The sequence below is a fragment of the Glycine max genome, chromosome 18, assembly GCF_000004515.6.
Source record: "Glycine max cultivar Williams 82 chromosome 18, Glycine_max_v4.0, whole genome shotgun sequence".
In the NCBI taxonomy this organism is placed as follows: domain Eukaryota; kingdom Viridiplantae; phylum Streptophyta; class Magnoliopsida; order Fabales; family Fabaceae; genus Glycine; species Glycine max.
In genome coordinates, this window is record NC_038254.2 from 53161912 (window position 1) to 53188396 (window position 26485).

A 26485-nucleotide genomic window follows, 5' to 3' on the forward strand; every position below is an offset into this window, starting at 1 on the left:
TCCCAACAACACAACACAAGGGGAAGGAAGAAGGGGCACCAGATCCTTGAATCTCTCTCTTGTAACAAGAAGAAGAGAGAAAACACGAAACTGATAATAACAAAAAGAAAAAGAAAAAAGTTACGCCTGCTTCGGCTTTTCTCTTCACACGCTTCTCTCTCACGTGCCATGTGCCGTATGCCAATAATACCACACTCCGGCTTGGGCCTGCTTTTCAAACTCGGACTCTAGACAAGGAGCCATTTTTATTTATTTACGGAGTTGTTGTGATTTGAGAAATTCATACGTACTTCAATTTCTGGCTTAATACTCAATTTACTTGTCAAGTTTCATTAAAATGCTCAGATGGATCCTTATATTTTTAAAAACTTTAATTAGGTCCTCAAGTTTTTAAAGTTGCATCAATATTACCCTTTTTGCCAATTTTGACGGACGTCATTAACAATTTCTCTATCTCCATCAACCTCTCATTCTCCAGCGAGATTTCAAACGTAGCACCACCCAAACGTCTTCACCAAAATAGTGCACCTCAATCCTTCACCATTGTCATTGACCTGATGCTCCTGCGTGCAAGAGTCGCTTCTTATTGAAATTGGGTCATGTTGACCTGCGGAGGAGATTCAACGATATGTCCATTTTGCGACCACGAGAAGATAAAGTTATGGGTGTGTTTTGTTTGTCTAGTGATGGGGAGCAAAATCCCTCGATTAATTTTTGAATACGTTGAGTAAAGAGGGAGAAATCAAAAGAAAATCAAAGAGGATATGTTACATTTGGCACGACAAGTGCCCCTAATTGAAACTTTAAAAAATATGAGAACTCAATTAAATACCTTAATAAAATTTAAGAGTCAAATTGAATACTAAGCCTTCACTAGTCAATATTATTGTATCTGTCGATTGATGATTAGTTATTAGTTTCTATTAAAAAATTTGACTGACAACTTTTAGTGAAAATTTTTCTTTTAATTATATTTTTTCATTCATAAATTCCAAAAAATAAAATAAAGTTATATAGTTAATATAATGATGACTAAGTAAATAAATGAACAACAATATCTAGCCAAAATATAAATTAAATAATGTACCTCAAGAAGTAGAGGCCATTAGATTCAAGAGTGATATAGAATAGATATAGAAAGTATAAAAAGAAATTTAGAAAAATTAAGTTTAGATAAATCATCTATTAACAATTTGGAAAAAAAATAATTCTTAAGTAAATAAAATAATACTTCTAATAATTTTTCTCTTTATTAATTTACTTTACTTTTCCTTGACATGTAAATTCATATGAACTAACCAAAAGATTGACGTAGTTGTGTAAATCTTATTATGTTCACATGTGGAGAACGATTTATTAGGAGAATTCGATTTCAATTGTAGGTAAAATTTTCTTGAACCAACGATAGTTATGCACCTAGCGAGATTAATCTTTGATCCAATGAATTAGAGACAAGGGTGAACCCAAACTTGGATGACAAGGGGGCTAATCATAAAAAATAAAATTTATCTAACAAATATATATAATTGATTTGTACACAAAATATTCATAAATTGATATTTCAAAATGTTAATTACATTAATAATCTATCAAAACACGAAACATTTATCTTGCATGTCATAAAAATCATCTATAATTGAATTCAGAGATGGATCAAAGGTGAGTAATATAAAAAAAATTAAAATATTAATAAAGGAAAATATATAAGAAAAATAAGTTAATCCTTGTTGTCACTATTCCAACCTCACCACCACTATTATCACCCTCACTGTCATCACCATCATTTCATCGACACCACCACTCTTATCTCACTACCTCTACCATTATTCCATAGTAAAGGGAGATAAGATAAAAAACAATTGATTTATTTTATGTATATTTAATTTGTAGCATCTTTTTAAAAACTAAAAATAAAGAATAAATTGAAACTCAAAACTGAAATTGATTTTTATTTTTAAAAATTTTGAAATTCAAAACGAGAAACCACCCCGAGCAGGACCTAAAATTTTATCAAATATTTGGAACGGTTTTATGCACCACAATAGTTTAGTTATTCAATAAATATTCATTTCAATCCTTGAAAGTGTCAAGCATTATCACTTCAGTTCCTAAAAGATAGAAAAATAATTTTTCGCCTTTCAATGTGTAAAAAGTGTGATAAAATGATCTTACCATTAACTCTCACGGGTTCTCCTAAGTGGCATTTTTGGTCTAAATTGTCATGAGAAATGTACATGTGTGTTTCTTAGTGAGTGGAATGAGTAAGATGGACTTATTTGTTAGCCAAAAGTCAATGAACTATTTTGTCACCTATGGAGATTTCTTCTATTTTTTCCTTCCCCCATTTTTTTACCATTGCAATCCTAGCTTCCCTCCCAATTTGTTTTTGAACACAATTCATGTTCTTCGCCTAGATGCTAGAAAATGATTTTCGTTGACCTGTAGATTGACCCACATGCTACAACCATTTTTTGCGACTAGATGGAGAACGAATGAAGGGGAAAACCCATAACCAAATTTGCCAAAGGTTTGATTAAAAAAAAGGAAAATAAAATGTAAAGGACAAACTACATTTGCACAACAATATGCTAGATCACTTTTTTTGGCAAATTCTCTTTCATTTTTGAACGAAAATCAAGTTCTAGTGTTGGACTTGCTTGAAATTGGTTTATCTTCAAAAACCCTCTATTGGTTTCAAAATCGTTGACCAATGAGCGAGCAATCAGGAGAAAATAAAAAAGGAACATGTTTGGTTTACACAACAATTTTGCGAAAGATTGTTTTTGCAATTACTCAAGTTTAAGCATGGGTTTTGCTCGAAATTGATTGATCTACAAGAGCACTCAATCAATTTTGCGAAAAAAGAATTCAATGGAGCAAAATCAAACGTAAAAGGAGAAAAATCCTTTTTAACCTTGTATGTTGAGAGTACTAAGTCAGTGTGTCAAAGGTACAATGGGCAAGTCACTTATTGATATGGTTGACCCAATATATATATAGAAAAAATTAAAATATATAATACACCTAACAAAATATGATCAATTCATATTTTTACTCTAAAATTAATTTCATTGTCACGATCAAACTATAAATATTATATAATCATTTATTACTATAAATAATTTTGTAGGTATTATTATTAAATAACTACAAAAATTTTTATTTTCCAAGACTGAATACAAAAGTTATTAGATGATCATAAATAAGTTTAGTGAAAATATATAAAACACATAAATATTACATCATATCATGATCAACATGGTAATAATTAGTTATTATATATTGTTATCAAAATAAAATAAATAATATTAAAAGAGCATATTATATGTCATGTAATAATTAGCTATTAACAATTTAACATATTATAGAAACTGAAAAATAACTTCTTGATCAAGCCAATTTGGTCCGGATGATCGGGTTTCATCAAACCTAATCAAATCGAACTGGATCACTTGCATTTCCTATATTGCATCTTAATCGAACTACCCTAAACATCAGGTTCGATCCAATTGGTCGGACTAGTCCAATTTTAATAACTATGGTCACAAGCTTTCATGACCTCTTTGACATCACATTGTACCTTGTGAACCATCCAAATGGAGGCATGTGATTTGCTACATAGATTTACTCATTCCTATTTGTCCATAACGCAATAAGTGCAACTCCAAATATAAGACACAATTCAGGCTCTAGAGGCTTAGGACTGGCTTAAGGCCCAAGCAGCCCAAACAAGGGCTTTAGGCCCCCATAAAAAAAGGCCCCAAATTTTTTTTAGTACTAATATATTTCAAAAAAAATATCGTAAAATTATATTTGAAAATAAATTTTAATTAAAATATTATAAGTAACTGTTAATCTTTTTATTGGTACCGTAAGTAATGAACAACAACTCTTCACCAATATCATAACTTTGTTTAGAAAAAAGAGATTAAATAGTTAATAGCTAAAGAAATCCAAAAAATTAATTTTAAATAAAACAATGATAATTTTAATAAACTATTTTATGAGTAAATAAAAGACTTCATTCTTAAATTTGTTTTCGGTCTCTCAAGTCCTAGAGACCTCATCCCTGTAGAGGCTCATTTGCTTGCAAATTATTAGTGAGTTGTTAATGCAAATTTTCATTAAAGAAATATTGGTGGATTTCGTTCTCCACCAAAGTGTACCAAATCTCTTTGGAATTCATTCTATTAGGGAACCTAAGAGGTTGGATCACTCGAGTGTCATGTTTATTACTTATTTGCACTTACTAATTTGTAAATAAGCAATTATAGGCCGGATTCAAAGAAAAAATGTTGTACCTATCAAAACTTTTTAAGCAATTATATGTATTCGTATATATCTACACACATTTTCAAGCTAAAGACTTTTGATAGACAAATCTTGTTGGGAAATCAACTCCTTGATACCACTGTTGGGTAATCAACGCTTCCACAAATAAAATTACTCACACCCTGAAACCAATTCAAAAAGTATTTTACTATCACAAAAATGATTACAAGATTGTAACTCACCCCAAATAGTGTATTACTCTACAAACCTGAATACCCCACTCAATAGTTACAAGAAATGATAACACTCTTACACAAAAATACTTTTCTCCCAACAAAGTCACTTTATTTCACAATCTATTTTCACACACACACTCTCTTTATGTGTTGTGTTTCTCCACTAATTCTCTATTCTATTTATAGTGAAAATTGTCACTCACTATAATAAACAAGTTCTCTAGGAAGTTGAAACAAAAACAACTTCCAATGTATCCATTCAATTAAATTTCATCTAGTAAAATACAATCTTCCACTTTGCATTTAAGTCACCTAAATTTTAGTGATAAAAATTCAATTCCCAATGTACATGCATCTTATCTTTTAGCTTAAACTTTACAAATGTCTAGACATGTCATTATTTGTATTCTTCGCTTATTAGTAAGATCTATCTAAACAAAATATTTGCAATATTTATCGAATTTCTCACATATGTTCCTAGCCTCCTAGGTAACCACATAGAGTGCACAAAATAGCTAAAAAGGGCTTGAATATTTGCTCTGGAAAGGAGGAGATAACCTGCCATAGAAAGGTGTCATGCTTAACCACTACTAATAATATTTTTGGATCAGATTCAATTTTTCCATAATCAATTCCAAAAAAAATTGAAAGTCAAAACAATAAAATAGTTATTTTCACTTTTTCAATTTTTCACCATCATTTTAGTTCCAGAATCAATTCTGATAGTTATCCAACTATATTATAAGTCTTTTGGAAGTCTTTTCAATGTTGCTACTAAAAGTGTTTCATTCTACTGTCTTGTTGAATTAAAATAACTCCAACAAGATGATTGCAAACATTCCACTTAACATTTTTAGAAAAACAAGACTTTGGTTTTTAAGGGATCAACTTAGTGGCCAAAACTCAAGCAAGACAAATTTAGACATGTTTTAATTATCTCCACTTGTTGCATGTTAGCTTCGACAAAAAGAATACAAACGAGGATGACAAATTTTGGGGCTACCTTTAGACAAGCTAAGTCTTCATCTTCCATACGCTTAACTGCCAATTGAATAACTTGTACTATTAAGGTTATATATCTTTGACAACTTATTTGATTGACAAAGGTTAGAAGCTAAGTAGTAAAATTCTTAAATTTTGGCACATGCCTCTACCCCCATTGGATTGGAGTTCAAGAACATACTTGTTTTTTTTTTTTTTTTACTGATTGGGGAGTAACGAAGAATGTTTTTCTTATCATTTTAGACAATTCATCCATTCATTATGCAAGAACATTTGAAAAATCAACTAACATTACAAAATCGGTTTATTTCATAATCTTTTTTTATTTCTTTTTGTGCTTCTTAATAATATATTATGAATGATAGTTTTTGAAAATTCAGAAAAAGATAGTTTTTGAAATATTAATAAATAAGTAAATCAAATTAATTAATTTTTAATATTCAAAGTTTAATATTTTTAGTTATTTTAATAAAAATGTCTATAACTTATTAGTAAAATATAATCCTGCTACATTTTTTAAAATGATTTTTTTGAATTAAATATATTTTCAGTCTTTGTAAATTTAAAAATATTCACTTTTTATTTTTTACAAATAGATTAAGTTCTTTTGTTTTCTCATTTTTAGAAATGTTTTAGGTGTAATTTTTATTTCACAAAAAGTCACCTTCTTTTGGTTTCTTATTTATGAAAATATGGACAAACATGACATAGTTTTGTAAGAGAAACACCAATAATACACTTTCAATATATTCTTTTGAATTCAATTGTTGTTATTTACTAAAATTTATCAGAATTTACAAAAATTGTGACTTTTGATTTCTTATTTAATGAGTTTCATTAATAATTTAATAGTTTTTAAAATAAATTTTAACTAATAAAAAATTTAAAATAACCGTAATAAAAATATACATTGTTAACACTTCTCACTTTATTATGATTTTTTTTTTAAGACTAAAAATAAACAATACCTCATTTGTATGACTAAAAACATGCTTAATTTATTTTAATATTTTTCTGAAGTGTATATATTTTAAAAAAGAACAAATATAGAAAGGGAAAAAATAATACAGTGAAAAAATTAAATATTATCTTAAGAATTAAAATTTTAAAAACATTGATAATTCAATTAAACTGTTAACATTTTTTCCGTACTTTCTCCGAATTCAATTTTCAAGCAAGCCAAGCTACACTTCGGCCCTCGTACGGTGCTTCCTTCCGTTTCCGCCGCCGATGGCGACTGCGGCGGCGCTCTTTTCTCGCCTCCGCCGCGCGCGGCCGTCCTCCTCCCTCTCCCTCCTCTCTCCTCCACGTGTCCTCTCCTCTCCTCTCCCTCCTCCGCTTCCCGCTCCCGCATCACCTCACTCTCCAACCCTCGCCTTTCTCGACGCGTTCCGCTCACGCGCTTTCTCCTCTCACATTTCCGACAATCGAGAACCGGAGCTGAACTCGTTCGGTGTCGACTCACCGCTTAACTCGGAGCTTCTGAAAGTGATTGCTGATACTAGTGGCGGCGGCGAAGACGACGCCGTTTTTCCCGTTCGCGCCGCGATTTCGATGCTCGAGTCGTTTCACGATCTTTCTGGATTTCCGTGGTAAGCTAATAGGTCTACTCTTAGGTCTACTCTTTCTTGCTGCTAATGCTACTAATTACTATAACGCTTGTTTATCAGTTCAATTTTTCGATTCCGAACCGAACGTTCGTGTTAATCCAGTAATTGAATTTCAGGTGGTTAACTATAATTTCATCTACTTTGGCTCTCAGAATTGTTGTTCTTTGTCCTCTGATTTTATCACTTCACAAGCTTAAAACCATTGGAGAGTTTTTTCCTAAATGTGAGTATCATGTGCTTTACTCGATTTAGTTCATAGCATCTCTTTCGGTAGTATGTTTTATTTGGATTGTGTTACTAATATTCAATTTTAATTGGAAGCAAAATTTAATAACTTAATGAATTGGTTCCGCTAGGTTGATTCATTTGAATCTGGTTTGCAAGTTATGATGCAGCTGCTGCTGATTATTATCGCTTTTTAAATATATTTTTTTCTTGTATAATGCTGTTTGTGTTTCAAATGTTTATTTAGGATTAGGTTATGAGTACTTTGTTAGTGCTGATTATTCTCATTGAATTGTTGTTCACTTGTTAGCTTGGTATAAGTTACAGTCATGTAACATTATTTTCCAATCTGGCTTAGGTTGCTGTTATTTAATTGTGTTTTTTCCTCACTTCTGTTGCATTGGATCGTGTTTCAACCTAGCTTTCAGTACCACTGTGTGCAAATGTTGTGTAATAGAAATATAGATTAGATTGTGTTTTTGAGCATGCATGCACACAAGCCTCTTTGTTTCGGCATCATTTCGTTTTTTGTGTATATGACTATTCTTTATCTTTAAAGCGTTTTTTGTTCCTTTTTTTGTGATTAGAAAATGGGACTGGATACTTCCTTTTCACCTTACCCCATACAAGAAATCTTTTTTCTTTTGTTCCATTTCTAGTTCATCTACTTAAATTGTTATTGATATTTTTCAATTCTTAAAGTGCCTCCTCCATTCCCACCGCCTTTCTCAGGAAAGAGTTATATTCGTCAGTTTCTATTCTTCCAGAAGAAGAGAAAAGCAATTGGATGTCCCTCTTATGTGTGGCCGCTGGTACCATTCATTGTACAGGTGAGATATCTAGTTCTTCATGGGAAACATTGCTGATGAATCCTACGGCAATGTATTTTCCTTCTTCTTCTTCCCAAATTATCTTTACTAATAACATCACAGCCAAAAGCAACCTCCAAGCTAAGCTGTTGTTGTGATGAGGATGAAAGAAATTTCCAGGTTATGTGATGTAGTGTCAGTAGAAATGCAATGTTTGCTAATTAAAGAATGTCTAAAATCTGAAAAAGAAAAGACAACAGCAACTCCTCCTGAACAGAATATATAGTAAAACTTCGTACCCCATTCCCCGGAGGCTCTTCGCTATGCGAAGGTATGGGGGAGGGATATTGTACGCAGCCTTACCCTTGCATATGCAAAGAGGTTGTTTCCGGATTCGAACCCATGACCAACAAGTCACCAAGGCACAACTTTACCGCTGCACCAGGGCTCGCCCTCAAAATATGGGGGAGGGATGTTGTACACAGCCTTACCCTTGCATATGCAAAGAGGCTGTTTCCGGATTCGAACCCATGACCAACAAGTCACCAAGGCACAACTTTACCGCTGCACCAGGGCTCGCCCTCTCAATTGAAATTTTTTTTGTTGATGACTTACGACAGAGATTATGTTGCTGCATTGCCATTTTAAAAAAGTTATGGAATATGGAGTGATATGGCCATTAGGGTGCTGCTAGTTATTGCTTACTATTTCTAAAGACTGTGCAATACCTTATGATGTACCTTTACAACTTAAACCAAAGAAAATTAGTAACTGAATTCAAGCATTCCAACAAAACTTTTGATGGTTCTTTTGTTATATTTGAGCCTGTCTTCACCTTCCTAAATATTAGAGGGAGCATCCATGAGCTGGTTGGAAGCTGAAACCTCTGTCAAAGAGGTTCATTTGATCTGAAAGAAATTATGTTTCGTAATTAGAGGAGTGCTAGAAACACACTCTCCAACACATTCTTTCAAACACACTCCCTCTAGTTGGGTAAAATTTATTGTAAACAATAAAATCAGGAGAGAATCATTAAATATAATGTGGGACCCCGGCCCACAATTTTGTCATTTTCAATAAATTTCAACCAATAAGAGTGTGTTCCTAACATTTCTCTTCATAATTAATGTCTTGACTGAATTGCTTATCTATTAGCTTTTATTTTGTGGTAAGTAAATAAAAAATCTTAGGTGGAGGGGATAAAGTTGCCCCATTCCATGGTCATGCCATGCCAAACTTGAGCAGAAGCTTACAGATGACCTACCAATAAACTACCACTAGGAGCCCCGGACCATTACTGGGATGCATTTTTATCTTACTTGTTGAGCCTACTCTCATTGGCAACTGTTAATTGACTATTGTATCCAAGGAAATTATTTTCCTTTCATTTCACTCAATTAGGGTTTATTACGATGGAACAGAGAACAAAAAGGGTACGGGAACAGATGGAAAGAGAAAAACTCATAGATAAGGTAGCAGCAGGGGTGGTCAACCACTTCAAGTCTGAAATGGAAACATTGTGGGGCTGACCATCAAAGTGGAGTATGAAAACATAATATTGTCAAAAAGATTCAATGGTGAAGAGACAATCTTAAAACTGTCTTCTGCTCCAGCCTAGTGCACCAAATAATTGCATAAACTTCACACTGTTACTAAATTTTGGCCTCCTTTCTGTTAGTGTTAACGGAGTTCAGAACATTATAGCAAGGGTGAGAACACAGCAGAAGCAATGACAGACACAGGGGAGAACACACTAAGCAAGAAGGCAACAACAACAGGGGTGCAATTAGAAAGCAGGAACAAAAGAGCAATTACAAGGCCCACATACCTTAAAGATTTCGTGTGATGCAAGCTGGGGCACCAAATCGGATAGAGTGATGCTGGTAGTATAGCAGGGAGACAAGCACAACAAATTCCTGATATTCTCTGTACACAAAAGGACAAATTCTGTTAGTGAGAAAATCAGTATAAATAATACTATGTAATAATTCAGCATCATCAATGAAATATCAGCTTTTCTCTCTACTTACCTTTTCCCTTGGAGGTCCCTGGTTCCTCGAAAAACAGTGCTCACAATTCTTCTATCAATTTGTCATTTGGAATGTTGATGTTGTAAAGAAAGTTGTAGAAACTAATTTGATTTTTGATAATCAGGAATCAGGATAAGCCAGATAAGGAAGAAAAAAGTAATATGGTCATAATGCTGCTTCACAAAAGTTTCATCATAATTTTGACTTTTGGTCTATTATTTTTCTCCAGGTTCCGTGCTTTTTCTTGTGGATGATTAGCATAAGGAAGATGTCACTGGATGGTCACCCTGGTTTTGATTGTGTAATGCACTAACTTAATAAAATGCTGTTTGGACATTGTGTATGTGCTTTATGTATCTTCATATTTTGTGAGCATAATTTTCATAATTACGTTTTAATATCAATTCAATGTTTTCAATATGCCTAAAACCTCATAATTTCAACAGTAGTCTTGAGTGTTGACAGGTACAAGCGTCATATGCATACAGACACTCACTGTTGCTGAAGATTTAAACTTGTTAAATATGTCGCAGGGCGGTGCTTTATGGTTCCAGAATTTAACAGAACTCTCTCATGGTTATTCAGGGTTCATCTTCCCTTTTCTGATTGCTGGTTTGCACTACGTCACTGTTCAGGTAATGGAGTACTGAATCATATACATGAGGGATATAACCTTAAAAATATAGTGCTACTTATCTTTTGTTGTCTTACCCCCATATTCATGTTCACGTGCATTAAAGTCATTCTTATGAAGGCGATTTTTTTTTTTAAATGAATCGGAGTCTGTCATTCTGTTGTGGCAGCAACCCTCTTCATAAGGGTTGGATGTAGTTGAGCCAAGCCAAGTGTTTAACAAGATATTTTAGCCTAGTTGATATAATAAAGGTAGAATTGCCAAAACCAAAATAGCTGGCAAAGTTGATGGATCCAAAAGCAATTGGTTAACGGCAAGTGATTAATCAAGTCGTAATCTGATATCTATTATTGGTCTACTGGCTCTATTATTCTGCCTATAATAAGGAATCAAACTTCGTATTAGTTTTTATCTCATACATTAAACAAGCTACATTGCTTGGCTTAATGGTGCTATCAATACATAATGTTTTCTATTTTCACTTTTAATTACAAAAAAGGCTACCATGTTTTCATTTTATTGTTTATCTCATACATTAAACAAGCTACATTGCTTGGTTTAATGGTGCTATCAATACATAATGTTTTCTATTTTCACTTTTAATTACAAAAAAGGCCACCATGTTTTCATTTTATTGTCTTCACTGTTTTCTGTAAAACTTTTGTAAAATGAAAACAAGGTGACAACTTTGTAATTAAAAGTGAAACGGATAATGGAAACAGAAAACATTTTTTAAAACTAAACAGTTCTTAATATTTCATGTGCTATAAATGGCCAGATCATAGTTTGATGTATAGTTGGATGGATTTCCTGCTTTTGTTTGGGATTTGTTTAGCTTATGCTATTGTACCTTAATTCTCTTTTTCATTTTGCAAGGGGCAAGGACTAGCCAGTCATAGAATGTGTACTAATTCGTATTTATTGATTTATCAGATATCCTTTAGGAAACCTTTGGTTGCAGAAACACGGGATATTTTTGACTTATTAGCCAAAGTGAGTATAACTTCTTCAGTACTTCTAATCTATTACTATTGTATTGCTCTTGGGCAAAACTGGAGTTTATGCTTGATTTTGTAGTTATACATTTTCTGTGATATGAATCTACTAATTTCATTTTACTGTTTCAGAATGTTGTTTATATGTTGTGATATAAGGGAATTTATTCTATTCATCAATTTAGAATACAGTAGTTCTACCATTAAGTGAGAGATGCCTTTGTTGCTGCAGTTTTATAAGCAATACTTGGACTTTCTAACGATACCTATAGCTATCACGGGTTTTTGCATTCCTCAGGTAACTTTAGTCCTTACATGTTTTGTGTTGTTAGTATGTTAATGTTGGATAACATTTTTTTCCTCTTACTATGGCATTTTTATACTGGTTGAAACTTGAGATTTTGGTCAAAGTGCACTTTCTCTTTAAACTCTCTTTTCAGTTGATAGGTGACATCTTTTATGATGTATTCTGACAATTTACAATTCTAGACCATACAAAAGAGATGGTTATTCATGGATTCAAAGACTTCGGTTCTAATAAAAAAAATAGGAGTCACTACATATTTTTATGAATAAAATTGCACTTTGGAACTATCTTCTTTCTAAATGACCTGACATGCTGACACGCAAGAAATCTGTAGACACTGAGGTGTGGTTGAAGAAGATTAAGGAGACCTAGGGCTTTATTTTTTTAATATAAGCTACAATTTCTTTACAATCTATCAGATACTATTGCCATTTCTTCTAGTTAATCTGAATATCTGATTAGCGAAACAACTTGAATCAGCTCAACTATATTAGTAAATAGAGTTAACTTTCAGCAACATTTAAGTCTAGTGGTGCATTATCATATTTTGAAACCAAAGGTGCAGGTTGTGGTCACAGTTTCTGAACTCACATTTGTAGGTTAATTTCCCTGGTCAAAGAAAAGGGGGAACTTTCAGTTATAATTTTTTCTAATAATGTTCTACAAGATTAGTATATTGTCACTTCACTACTACATTCCCTATTGCATGTCCCATTATTCAATCCAACTGTATTTTATGGTAAACATATTCCATCTCTTCTTGTCATGAAGGTTGTAGTAATATTATACTCTAATATACTCTTTCAGGGCAGCCAGCTCTATTGGGTTACCAATAGTTCATTAACCCTCATTCAGGTAAGTAGGAAAACCTTGTGCATTTTTAGGTTATTTTAGTTTGGACCATATTGTACTATAACTCTTAAAGTTGATCCAACAAACAATAAACTTTGCAGCAAATAACCCTTAGACATCCTGCTGTCCTTGCAAAGTTGGGGTTACTAGACAATAGTCAAAAGGGAGCTTCTGAGCAAATTGCTGCTTCTAAAACAGCTCCTTCACCAGGGTTACAAGATAATATTCCAACAGCAGCTACCAAGGAAACTGTTTCGCCTGAAAAAAATCCTCTGGATTCACCTGAAAAGTGGCATAGAATACCTATAGAGGAGATGTCCCCTAAAGAACTGGTTACTGTGAGTGAATAAGAACATTAGAATATATGACGTGTGATATATCATTAAAATCAAATTGGCTCTTAGAATGTGATTAATTAATGGTTTGATTGTTTACAGCTTGCAGTCCCATTTTTAAACAGTGATGATAAAGAAAGTGCAATTCCTTTACTAAAGTAAGTTGTCCTTTTTAGTTTGTTCAGAGTGAGGGAGAAAAATTGGAAAGGAGACGCTTTGCTATATTTTTAAGCTTTATCTCTGGTTGATGGTACATTACATTTAATTCCATCTACAGACTAGCCCTTGATAAGGACCCTGACTATGTACGAGCTTTAGTTTTGATGGGACGGGTTCTATTGCTGAAACATGTAAATGATGAAGCTAATGAGTACTTTGAGCGTGCAATATCAAAAGTATGAATCATACTTGCAAAAATGTTGTTTTTGATTTGTTTTGCTGGTTTATCTATGTCAAGTATTTGCAGTTGTCTGTGAATTATGATCTGTTGCATTGCTCTTTTTCATTTGTTTCTATCAGAAAATTCTTGTCTTATTTCACTTGGTTTGTGCTGTCAACCCCTAATTATTTTCTGATTTTTTCATTAGCTTTCTCTTGCTGGACATTCAGCTGATGCGGAAGAAGTTGATCTTTTGATTCTTTCATCCCAGTGGGCTGGAATTGCCTGCGAACGGCAGGTGAAACACATTGTTCTCTGAGAAAACTTTTGTCAACAGGTTTTTGGATATATGGTTAAAGAAGGCTTGAATATGCATTTGACAGAGGGAATCTTTAGATACCTTGTGAGTCGAATGCATGTCTTGCATGGCCAAACCTGATACATTATCTTGTTACCTGAAAGATAATTGCACCTCTTTTCCTAACGGCAGGCAATATGAATGACAATTTTAGAAGTTGTAGATGTTCAATAGGATTTGCTATGATTTTCATTTTCTTCAATTTGCCGTATGGCAGGGAAAGAGGGCCGAAGGACGGGCACACTTTGAAAGAGTAGCAAATATGCAGGAGCCAGAAGATCCTACTAGCAAAGGCTATTATTTTGATGGGTTACTGTTGCTTGCCAGGTACAATTTATTAGCTAAATTTAGGGACTGCCTGAATAAGCTTCTTTAAAAGTACTTCTAAGAGAAGAAAGTAAGAAGAAAATAATGATATGAGTTTTTTATAAGTCAAAATGAACTCTCCATTAGCTAATTTGTAGAAGTTTTCTCATATAACTTCTTTAAAAGATGAGAAGACATATACAAATTAGTTAATGGTTAACAAATGGAAAGCTCATTTTAGTTTATGGAAAAACTTGTTTCATTATTTTTTTCTTATTTTTTTCTCCTTGAAGAGCTTCTAGAGAAACTTATCCAAACAGGTTCTTAGTGTTGAAATTCCCCCTTCAAACACAGCTATTTCTATCTTGCTCATTGGATTGGATTGGTTGGATATGCAGCACTCTATTTGATGCAGGTCAAAAGGCCGAAGCTGCGAAGTACCTACGTCTTGTTGTTGCTTATAAACCTGGTTATAAAAAATTCTTGGAACAGTGTGAAAAAGATGATGATTTTACAAGTGATCTTGCCCGTAGTAGGAGAGACCTCTAATTTCAAATTTTACTTCGGATGTGTGTATTTATTAAATGTCAAAACAATAAAGTTTTGCCTATAATTTGGCATGTTTGGTTTACAATTTTGAATTAATGTTTTGATTACTCTTCAGCTCAGATTTCAGCAATATTTTATAGAAGATTGTTTCATTATTGAAAGAACAATACATCATTAGTCCTAATCCTTATAATTTTATAATTTTAGTCCTTGAATTTAAACATTAGCGTGTTGACTAAATAAAACAGTAAATACTCTTATAACTTCATCAAATATAATACTACTAGATTTGCTAAGTTCATCAATTTGATAGAACATGTTTAAATTTAAGGCATTAATTTTAATCCAATGTGTTATATACAACCAACAAATTAGATAATGATTTTTAAAGTGATTGTTTACGATTTTTAATAATATAATAACATAATGAGAAGTATTAACAACATTCTTCCTAAAACACTCCTAATAACTTTTTATTCTTGATTAAAATTTGTTGGTAGACGTTATAATTTTATGAGTAGAATAAAACTGTGATTTTTAATAAATTTTAATTAAGTGTGCTAGAGAGTTTATTACTAATTTATGGTATGGTTGATCGACAATATAAATATCTTACACTACTAATTTATGGTATGATTGAGCAAATAAAAAAAAATATATATATTCAAAAGAGGAAAAATGAAAAATAAAATAAAATAATTGACATATCTAATAAAATTGAGGAAGAAGGAATGCATGGAGCACGATATTGAGATTGAAAGAGCCAGGAAGGAAACTCTTTATTAAGATTTTGTTTCATTGTGAAAGAAAGAATAAGTGGTTAGAAAAGAGCAAGCAAAGATGACAAAAATTAGTTGGATTAGTTGGGTTGGCTCAAACTCACCCGTTAAAATGTAGGGTTTAAATTTAAAATTTTGAGCTTGAATTAAATGTGAGTATTTTTAGTCCATTCAGTTATAGCTCAGTGCAGACTTAGCCTTGCAAAATCTTGTAAACATTGGGATTCATTTTAGAGTGTTGTTAGGTGCACTCAACATTAAACATTGAGATTCATTTTAGAGTGTTGTTAGGTGCACTCAACATTATTGTTGATGCACACAACACTAACCACGAAAAGACAGAAATATCCCTTACGGATCAAATTGATCCGTAAGTTAATTTTTAAGACTTACGGATCAACTTGATCCGTAAGTCTTTTACGGATCAACTTGATCCATAAGGAGAGAAATTAGTAGGGGCAGTTTTGTCATTTTCAAAGAATGCTGGGTGCATCTAGCAACACTTTTCATTTTAGAGTTTTGAATTGAATTTAGACTTTTTTTGGCCCGCTTGCTATAGCTCGCAATCCCCATTAGTCTAACTCAATATGTGAGGTAACTCGTTTTCCACTAGTAAGAACAAGTGAGATTGACTTTTTATATATGTGTCGTTAAGTGATAAATGAGAAATTCATGAAAAATTAGAATCATTATCATGTAATAATACACTTTAAATGATCCCTCTAGAAGAATCGTATTATAATAATCTATATTTTTCTAGTTACTTCTTTCTCTCATACAAATCTATTTACGAATCCTTCAAGCTAAAGCCAATAATGCTCTTCATTACTAAAGTGCAGCAATAATTTATGACTTTCGTTCATCACTAATTAGTGAATATGTATAATGTTTGATTGTAGTAAAAGTTAGTTTTATTAGATAACGTGTTAGAGGAGTTTATTTTTGTGTTCCTTTCAAAAGGAATATCTGAGCAAAATAAACAACAAAAAAATTAAGTTAAGTCACAACTAAAAAATAGAAGATAAAATTGATAAAATTAGTCAATATTTATGTGAATAGTAATAAAAAATGGATTTTTAAATTTGATAGTTTCAAAATGAAATTTGCAAATAGACAATTACTATTTTTTTAAAAGATTATATTAGCACCCTATAACTTAAAGATAAATAAAGTTGTATCTTCTATACATGTGCTTCCTAAAAAATAAGCTATAATTTTCATGATTGCTTATATATTCTTACGTATTTTTTAAAACTTAGATAAGGTGTATTAACCGCTATAACTTTGATTTTTTTTAAATACATTCAAATATATAATTTTTTAATATATTCTTTCTTAAAACAAGTGTGTATTAAATTAACAAGCCTCTTTTAAAATATATAGACTACAAAACTTATACATATCAATTTAAATTTCGTTTTATCTTGCAAAATGAAAATTAAAATTTTTATGCATAATATAAATCTTTATCATAATATATATTATATTTTTATTATATATTTTAATATATATATTCTGCTTTGTATTGAATTCTTGTATTGTTATTGTATTTTATTAGAATACAATGATATATTTATTATTATTATTTTTTGACAGAATAATATCTTTTTATTATTATTATTATCATTAGTATTACAATAATAATACGTGTCACTTTCCTATAATTTATAAATCGTGGTAAGCGGCGGCTAATAAACACATAGAGCATGATATTCCCATTGCATATACCAAAAACTAGTGGAGAGGAGACATGTGTTCCGGAACAAACAATGATTGCTTTGAAGAAAAATACAAAAATAAGAAGAATTTATAAATATTTTTAAAATTAAGTGTTAATTTTTTTATATTATCAATTAATTAAAAATGATAGTAACCAATATAATTTTTATAATAATTATAATAAAATGAATAAATTTATTATATACTAATATTTTTAGACTGTACATTGCACTAAATAAATATTTATTTTATATAATATCATTCAATTAAAACTAATTCTCGATTATAGCTTTACAAAGCTTTAAAGAATTTAAATTAAAGATTAACATAAAATTCTGAGGCAAAATTCTAATTCAAACGTGAGAATAACATTAAAAGTTGTCGAAAAGTTACATCAAACTTTTATAAAACAAAAAGGAATTAATGGTATGTGGATATTGATATTAATATTAAAATTTTATATGATCATAATACATAAAAATATTATTTTATGTTTTTTAACTTTTATTTTGATCTTTTGACTTTTTTATACCTACAACAAAAATAGGTCTTGGTTTTGAGATTAATCATGAGCAAAACAATTGAGTATTTGTTTATTTTAATTATAAACAATTCTTAATAAATATTTTCATACAAAATTTTATTAAGTGGTTGGACATAAGTTATTAACATGCTTATGTTAATATTGAATGTTCGGATATACAAAAATAATTTATTTATTACATTTTACTTTTCAGTCGTACTTTTGAATTAATCAAGAATCTATTTTTTTTTATGAATCAGAATGTTAAAAAAATATAAAATTCAATATATTTATAATGTTACTTTGAACTAAAAAAAAATCATTATTCAACGGGAAAGTTCTTCTTCTTCTTCCCTACCAAACGTAGCAAAATTTTTTTGGGGTACATAGCATTAATGTAATCGCGTCCCTCTTATTTCCTTTTCAGAAAGATAGATACTACAAAAATACAAAATTTTAACTCATCCTTAAAATTAAAACCACAAACGAATACAAAGCACACATGATTACCACAGCAAGAACAACAAAACCACGTTACAAAACAAAACCCAGCTAAAAAGCATCCAACTCAATCATCAAAATAATCAATTCTTTTCTTCTCTCTTCAGTTCTCTCTTCCCTCAGCACAAACATCCCATAGCCACTGCTTAACCACGAAGAAACCAAGACAACAAAACACACTTTCCCCCCTGTTCTGCTCTGTTCTGTCCTGTTCTTTCCACGCTGTTCTTCACCGTTTCAACAAAAACATGATCCACCCCATTTCATGTTTCCTCTTCCTACCCTCAAATTCTCCATAAAGTTCATCTCTTTTCAATCCATTCTCAACTGGGTCACTCACAATTCCAAAGGGTGTCACATCGTTAGATCTCAAATTCTTCAGCTCCAATGGCGTCGTGCCCCGCGAATTCCTTCAACTTCAACACCACCCTCTGCGCGTGCACCCCCGGTCACGTGCTACAGCACGTGAGGAACACGTGCGTGCTCTACGAGGGGAATTCCACAATCCTCACCGATTCTGGCGTTGACTACTACGCGCTGAGCTTCCCCGAGACGCTCTTCGCGTTCGACACCATCAAGAAGTTCACGCAGTCGCAGGCGGTGTTCTTGGAAGTCACGCTCGTGATGCTTCTCTCGTGGCTTCTGTTCTGCGTGTTTCTGAGGTGCACGAAGCTGGGTGATGGGAGGAATGTTTGGTTCAAGATCAGGTGGTGGATCAGTAGGTTGGATATTTGCTTTGCCACAAGGCACTGGCTGGTTAGTTTTTTTGGCTTTTTTATATATATATACGGAGTATCCACTAGCTTTGCCGTGACTAATCTTCATAGTAGCCACCTTTAGTGGGGTTCTTCCCTCACAATAAGGTTTTTCAATCCGCAAGGCTTGAATCAGATGCCTTACTTAAGAAGAAGTCCAATACCACTCGGGCCAATGACTTATGTTTTGTTTAGTTGTGTTTTTTTTGGTTTCGTGAATTGTGGTGAAGGTTTAGCTTCACAAATCAATTTCATCTCTGAGTTTGTCTTTTTATTCAAGGATAAAATTTAAATGTAGTTGTTTAGATATTTTTGGTGTTGTTTTCTAATATACCGGCATTTAATGCAATTCTTAATTAAAATTGGGTCCTCGATTTCTTAGGCATCCAAAATTTAACGAAATTTGCTCTCACTTAATTGTTGTTGTGTAACTAATATGGAAAACATTTCACATATTAGAATATTCTTAAAAAACAATATAGAATTCTAATATATTGAAACACGTAAATACTAATATGGATTTTATTAGAATTTTGCAGTATTTATGTGTAATGTTTTTCATGTCATTGATCAGTTTATTTGTCAACCTGTCAATTAAAGAGATGATTGATGTCAGTAAATTCTGTTAAATTTTAGATGTCAAACTAATGGTGGATCCAATTTTAACATCTGGTAAAAGTTAGGGACTAAAATCCTTAGTTAGAAGTATGGGACCGAAATTTCACAAATGTAAAATGAGACCAAAATTGTATTTCAGCCTAAAGTATGCCAAATTTAAATGTGGATTAGTGAGGTGAATCTCTAATGCTGATTGAATGACAACCTCAAAATCACATATGTTTTAGCCATTTTTAAATATCATTTATTGTGTATAAAGAAGGTCTGTTATGTTATGGTTAAGTATAACCTTGATTGGTGTCATGATGAACAGAACAGATAAAGAAAATTGAGTCCTTTGCCTTGCCTGATATTTTTCTTAATTATGCATGTTTGTTATGGTTGAAAACTTGAAATTTGGTTGGATTTACGTTTTCTTCTAAGTTGCCTGCATGGCAAAAATGCTTTGGTTTGATTCATGTGTAGGACTAACAATGTTTGGTTCAACACTCAACAGTTATGATTGCTTGTGGCTGTTCCTGAAGAATCAGCATTGCAACATAGGCATGCTCTCACAGTCATCTGATTGTTATCTGTTGTTTTAGTGCCATAAGCTATTATCCTTCTCATGCCATTTTGTTCTACTCATCAGAGACACTTAAAACAATTGGCATATACTTATTGACTTATGAAAAATGCTTGATTGGTTCCATTTTTTTTCCCTTGTAGGATGATCAGAAAGTGGTCACTAAACGCAAAACAGAACTTGGTGGAGCTTTCTCCATGGCAAGTTGGATACTATTTATTGGTTTATTTGCCGTGTAAGTCTCCTTTGCCTTATGTCGCCTTATTGTTAGGATATTTAATGAAGATCTTTTATTTTTGTCTTATTTCCCCGTTTCTCTGTGTCATGTATCTTTGGTTTGACTCAACCTTTCACCAGGTTGCTGTACCAGATCATATCAAAGAGATCAATTGAGGTGCACAATGTCAGAGCAACAAATGGACCGGAGTTAGCCTCTTTTATCAATGACATGGAGTTCAATATAACAACTGTATCTAGTATGAGCTGTGCAAATCTACGTAATCTGGGTAATATAGTTACGGGGAATCCTGGCTTCATTGACCAAAGAGTTGTTCCTCTCTCGACTTTAGCAAACTACTCTTGTTACAACTCAAGCATGGGACCAACTATAGCACTCAAGTGTAAAAACTGCAAGGTCATCTATGATCACATGTACATTTCATGGCAGTTTGTTGATCTCCCCAATAGTCCTGCCATTGCTGTTGGTTTTGAGTTTAGACTCACTTCAATGGATATTGCTAAGAAACATGTGAGTTTCGTTAGTGGAACACTAAAGAATGGGAGTGATTTTGATGATAGCCCGGTTACATTCAGAGGGAATCAATCGAATATTGTGAAATTCAATTTGTTCCCTCGAATATATCATAATTTACATGAGCTAAAGCTCATACAGCCTTTATTTCACGAGTTCATCCCAGGTTCAGTTTTGCGTGATACTAATGAGCTTCGAGCATCCCTTGAAAGTTCTACTGATGGACTAGTCAACACTACATTGTTTATCAATTTTCTCTCTGATTATGTTGTGGAAATTGATAAACAGAATATTTTGGGTCCTGGTAAGTATTTTTTGTGCATGTTGTATATACAAGCTATCTGTATACAATTATTGTAGAAAGTTATATTTAGTTAGTTCTAGACTTTCTTTCTCTTCCTCTTTGCAGTACTCAAGTTGCCTTTTTGTCATGTAATATTGTTGTTTTCTTCATAACTTCATTGTGAGCTACCTTCTTCCATTCCTTAGTGTCATAGTGTCATTTGTTGTCCTTCTAACTTCATCCATTCACAAACTAGACACTATCAGCCAGCTTCTTCACCGTCAAGTTTAACCATTGGATCCTTAAATATCTAATTCCTTTCATTCTATATCTCAATTTCTAAAATGAGAATAACCTATATCTACAATCTGAATTGTTAAATTATCAATTTGTTAAACTAATAAGTTCTATGATTTGTACAGGTCTAGGCCTAATCAATAATCATATCTTTGCTAACCCATTTATGGCAACATCTGTTGTTGCTTCATACTATTTGTAATTCCATCCTTTTTTGTTTTCATTTGCAGTGAGCTTCCTTGCGGACCTTGGTGGCTTGTATTGTATTAGCATAGGCATCTTTTTCTACCTGTTGATACAGGTATACTTCCTTCATACAGACTGTATGCTGTACAGTGGTTTAGGTTAGGAGTCTAGTAGGACTTGATCTTTTTATGTAGTAGAGCTAGGCTGTGACCCAGGATTATATATTCAAGTATTCAACAACATAACGTCAGTATTGGAAACTACCAGTTCTTGATATACATTAGTGCTTGTAATTTTTAATTCATTGGTATGTATGGTTGTTAGAATTGCACATTTCTGTGCAATTCAGCAATACTGTGATTTGAATCATGTGATGACTTGCAAACAACTTTGAACCATGTAGTCATGCATGAATTAGTGTGATTCTGTACCACCGATATGAGTCATATTTTTTTTTGTCTGATTTTCTTTCACCAATTCTCATAAAAAATAAATTGAAAAGTCAAATAAACTTAAATTGTTGGATGAAAAAGGAACTGGAGTTCTACAAAGTGTATTCTATTTGATTATTCCATTTCTTTGTTTCATTCTTCTGAAACAGTGACTTCACACAGCTAATTACTCACTCTATGCTTCCTATTTGGTTCTTTTGTCGCTTTGTTTTCATTCTCCTAAAAAAAAGCTTCACATGGTCAACTCACTTTATGTACACCTTATTTGACTGTATCATTGCTTTGTGTTTGCTCTGACTTATGACATATAGCTTAAATTTTGTACCGAGACTTCATGCTTAAGTTGTTCTGATTCTTAGTTTAAAATTATTACATTGAGAACATAGTTATTTTGTGCCTGCCTATTTGCTAGAAGAAGAGATGCAATGCATATTCTAATTAGAGAGCATAGTTATTTTCTTCTTATGTGAATTTTTTTTTGTAGGAGTTTACTTTTTGCAATTCACATTATTTTCTTGTAAGACTGCACATTCTATATATATATTTCTAGCAATGAATCATTGATATTTGATCGTTATGGATTCTAATTGCCTGTAGCCTGATTAAATCATAGCTTCTTCATAGTTATATTCCATATTGTCCTAACCTATTGAATTACAGTGCGAGTATAGGATAAAGAAGCTCAGAAATGAAGATAGCATTATGCGCAGAATTAGAAATCGGCGTAAAGCTCAAGAACATTGGGACAAAGTAATTTATTTGCCAACTTATTCAAACATCTTTTATATTTCACATTAATTTCCTTTAGCTCAATTTTATCTTTCTTCACCGTTGAGTTGTATTACTGATATTTCCTCTTTTAATCAGCTGAGGAAATATGTAATGTACACCTACGGCTGTCCTACAATAGACAACAACTACAATAGCACTGGAAAGGAAACAGATTGTGGTGGATGTATGTTGCATTCAGTTCGTGGTAGTGGTTCATCACGTAAACGAAGGCTGAAAAGCAGAAAAGATTCTATAAGTTTGTACCAGAAACCTAGCTTACCTGATAACAAGGTAAAGCTTTTCATTATTGATCTCGCCTGCATTTGGGAAGTTTAACACCATTGTTATTGGTGAGTGTCTAAAAGTCCACTTTCCAGAAGTGATCAAGTGAACCTGGATTGTGTTTTTCCCGTTTCCTCTCTTATTTCTATTTAGAATAAATGACCAGTTGCTGCACTTTTGACTCTACATTTGGCAAACCAATACAATCTTCCTACCATTTAAGACATGTTGGCTAATTGAAAGATTTTACCTGCCAAAAATATTATATCTTGGCCTCTTTGTGGCTGCCAAAGTAATTAGTTGCCATAAATAACTGCTTGCAATATGTCCACGGTAAAGTCTAGGAACCATCTAGGTCCATGAATGGCTTGAAGGTAGCACATTTCTTGATATCTTATAAATATTTAGTTGTTTTACCTTTTGTTTTGTCCTTTTGTTGGGTTGCACTAAGATTATGGGGTATCCCTCTCTTCCTTGTTTCTTTTTGCTGTTACTCCCAAGCCCTAAGGACTATAGTGGCTAGAGTACTATACTAGTTGCTTTATGTAATATATTTATGTAGGGAATGTAACATATGTAAGGATTGCTTACCATGAGATGAGAGGAGTTAATCTTTCTCGTTGCCCTTGGATTTTAGTAATCAAGATTGGACCTTTTAAAAAGTCACATTGCTGTTTAAAATGTCATAAATTATGGTTTAGATTCAGACTAATGTACTGTTTTCACTAGTATCCAATTGTCAAATTATGTTCCTCTTATCTCATCTCATGACAAGACTCCTCTCATTTCACGTGTCATCTATGTATGTAGTTAACATTATTGTCTTGTAGCTAGTTTTTCTATTAAAAAAATGGTTGGACCTAAGCATTTTTAAATATCTTTCATTGTTTTGTATTCCAGTCAGCGAGCTGCAGGCCGCTTGGATCCACAAATGATTCCAAATTGAATTCTGAGAATATGGCAAAGCAGCAGAATGCTGTTTCATGCTTGGATTCCCCTCAGTCTCAGCCTCAAGAATCTTCTATTATTGATGATAAATTCATTCCTCCTCCACCTTCACTAGGTACAAATTAATTTGAGTTCATACCAGCTTACTGATTAATAATTATTAGTATACTTTTACATGATATATTGACCACCATACTTATTAGATGATACATGATACCCTTAAAAGGTCTACTTGTTAGTTGTTAGCGAATACATGACAACATGACATACTTAACGGAACATCGTTTTTTTTTTGTTACTTTGCTAAGCTTCAAAAATTGAAACCAAGTCTTAGATCCACTTTCTCACCATCATAAATGTCTTCCATGGCTATGCGCGGCTAAGTGCTGCATCCGTTGTTTATGAAGCTCGTTTCTACATTGTTTGAATAACTGCTACTTAATGATTTAGCATAACTTCTTGATTTTCTAAGTTGTGAAAATTGTTTGTTAGTGCTTTTGCTACTTCTCATATGCATTAACTTGTATGCAAATGCAATGCAGAAATTAAGGGTGGCTCTGAAATGGACTTGTCCGATATTCAGAAGAATCTAAAAAATTTGTACGAGTATAATGTCATGCTAAGGGACAAATTATTAGCTGCACAATCACTGCTCAATTCTTCCTCAACTAGGCACACTTCTTCAGTAAACTCTTCAGTAAATAACAAGGAAACTTAGGTATCTTTGCAAACAGGAGCCTTTATCAGTGCACCTTACTCAGATTGTTCCATGGTTTTTACAAGCATGGATGTTCCACAATGGAAGTTGATTCTTGATTGAAAACTGACCAAACGGAACAAAAGATTGGGAAATCTTTGCAAAATACAAATTCAAGAATGTGCTGGATGGACCTCTCTACTACTCCTGGCCAGATATTCCTTCCTACATTTAAAGCTGCTAAGTGTGGACTAAGCATTGTGATCCACATTTGTGTGAGAAAAGGGATTTTGGTTCTTTCATGTTGATTTTCGGTGACAATATTCATTTCACATAACCTTGTACAGCCATTGATTTGTTTTGTGCACACTGCACAGTAGAGTAGCATCCAACGTGTTCTTACAGGCATTACTGTTGTGAATGAATAGTCCTTCAGAACGTAATCTCTCTCTCTCTCTCTCTCTCTCTCTAGAGATGACAAAAAAATTCATACACATGGATACTTATAGGTAAAACTCGTTAGGGTTAGACTTGGATATCTTAATAGGAACTTGTGAGTAAAAATTATTTTCATATTAATGGAGTGGGGTCGGGTAATAAGGTACCTGTGCTCATACTTAAATGCTTCTAATTATATATAAAATAAAGTTTGAAATTAAAATACAAAAACTAAAACATGTTTCAAAATTTGTTTTGAAAATTGAGGCATCAGAGATTATTTAAGTATAAATATGTTTTAAAATTATTTATGTATTACTTGTTTTTGAAATTTTTATAGTTTAACAAATATTTCATATAATTTGTAGATACTCGATGAATATTCATGTGAGTATCATGATGAGTATGAAATGGATTTTCATCCCATGAAGTGATTGGAGATATTACTCACTCATTCTATACTATTGCCATCCCTAGATACAACCTGTGGCATCCAAAAAGAATGTTCCCTTTACTGGTTTGGAATAGACAGATAGTCACAGCTGTTTGTAGGGTCATCAAAGATTCAAAATGACATTGAGATTTGAGTGATAATAACGTTTATTTCAATGACATAGGGGCTTGGGTGGGTATATTTTAATTCCTATGTTGTCAGCATTAGCTTCTAAATTGGGCATGACTCTTCCTCCTTGGTTATTAGTGGAAGCATTTTGCTTCACTTGTGTTTGTACTTTCCCCCTTATATTTTACAAGTAAATGATGAAATCATAGAAGCATCTCTGCATTTAGTCCTTGGTGTTTTGTCAAGAGTGACGCTGCATCCTTGGTTCATAAGTTTGGAAAATAACGTCTTGACTGTAGTGATTTTGAGCATAAGTAATGTTATGTCAGCCCTTTCAATGATCGTGACACTTGTACCCTTTCTACTTGACTACACTTAACCTACACCTAACCTACCAACCATAATTCAGGTTAAGAATTTTAAAATCAATGAATAAAAACACCCGATCTGACCATATAT

The 26485-nt window shown here is 32.6% G+C and overlaps 2 protein-coding genes across 3 annotated transcripts; both read left to right on the forward strand.

Moving 5' to 3' along the window:
- The first annotated feature begins 6630 nt into the window (after positions 1–6630).
- Positions 6631–15013, forward strand: LOC100797573 (ALBINO3-like protein 2, chloroplastic). Its single transcript, XM_006602775.4, has 14 exons — positions 6631–7102; positions 7237–7343; positions 8048–8175; positions 10414–10485; positions 10718–10819; positions 11752–11811; positions 12046–12111; positions 12928–12975; positions 13074–13310; positions 13410–13465; positions 13585–13702; positions 13895–13984; positions 14262–14371; positions 14749–15013. Exons 1-14 carry the CDS (start codon positions 6741–6743, stop codon positions 14897–14899), a joined length of 1707 nt encoding a protein of 568 aa, XP_006602838.1. The 5' UTR covers positions 6631–6740; the 3' UTR covers positions 14900–15013.
- Positions 15014–18320: 3307 nt separating this feature from the next.
- LOC100781305 (uncharacterized) lies at positions 18321–25469 on the forward strand. Of its 2 annotated transcripts, XM_003552383.5 has the most exons (8): positions 18321–19177; positions 20503–20594; positions 20717–21414; positions 21921–21991; positions 22989–23078; positions 23196–23390; positions 24282–24444; positions 24872–25469. In XM_003552383.5, the coding sequence occupies exons 1-8, from the start codon at positions 18809–18811 to the stop codon at positions 25045–25047; spliced, it is 1854 nt and encodes a 617-aa protein (XP_003552431.1). In that variant the 5' UTR covers positions 18321–18808; the 3' UTR covers positions 25048–25469. The 2 variants fall into 2 exon arrangements, with proteins under 2 accessions (XP_003552431.1, XP_006602839.1); XM_006602776.4 differs by lacking the exon at positions 24872–25469 and having other exon boundaries at positions 23196–23449; positions 24282–24418.
- Positions 25470–26485: the final 1016 nt, after the last annotated feature.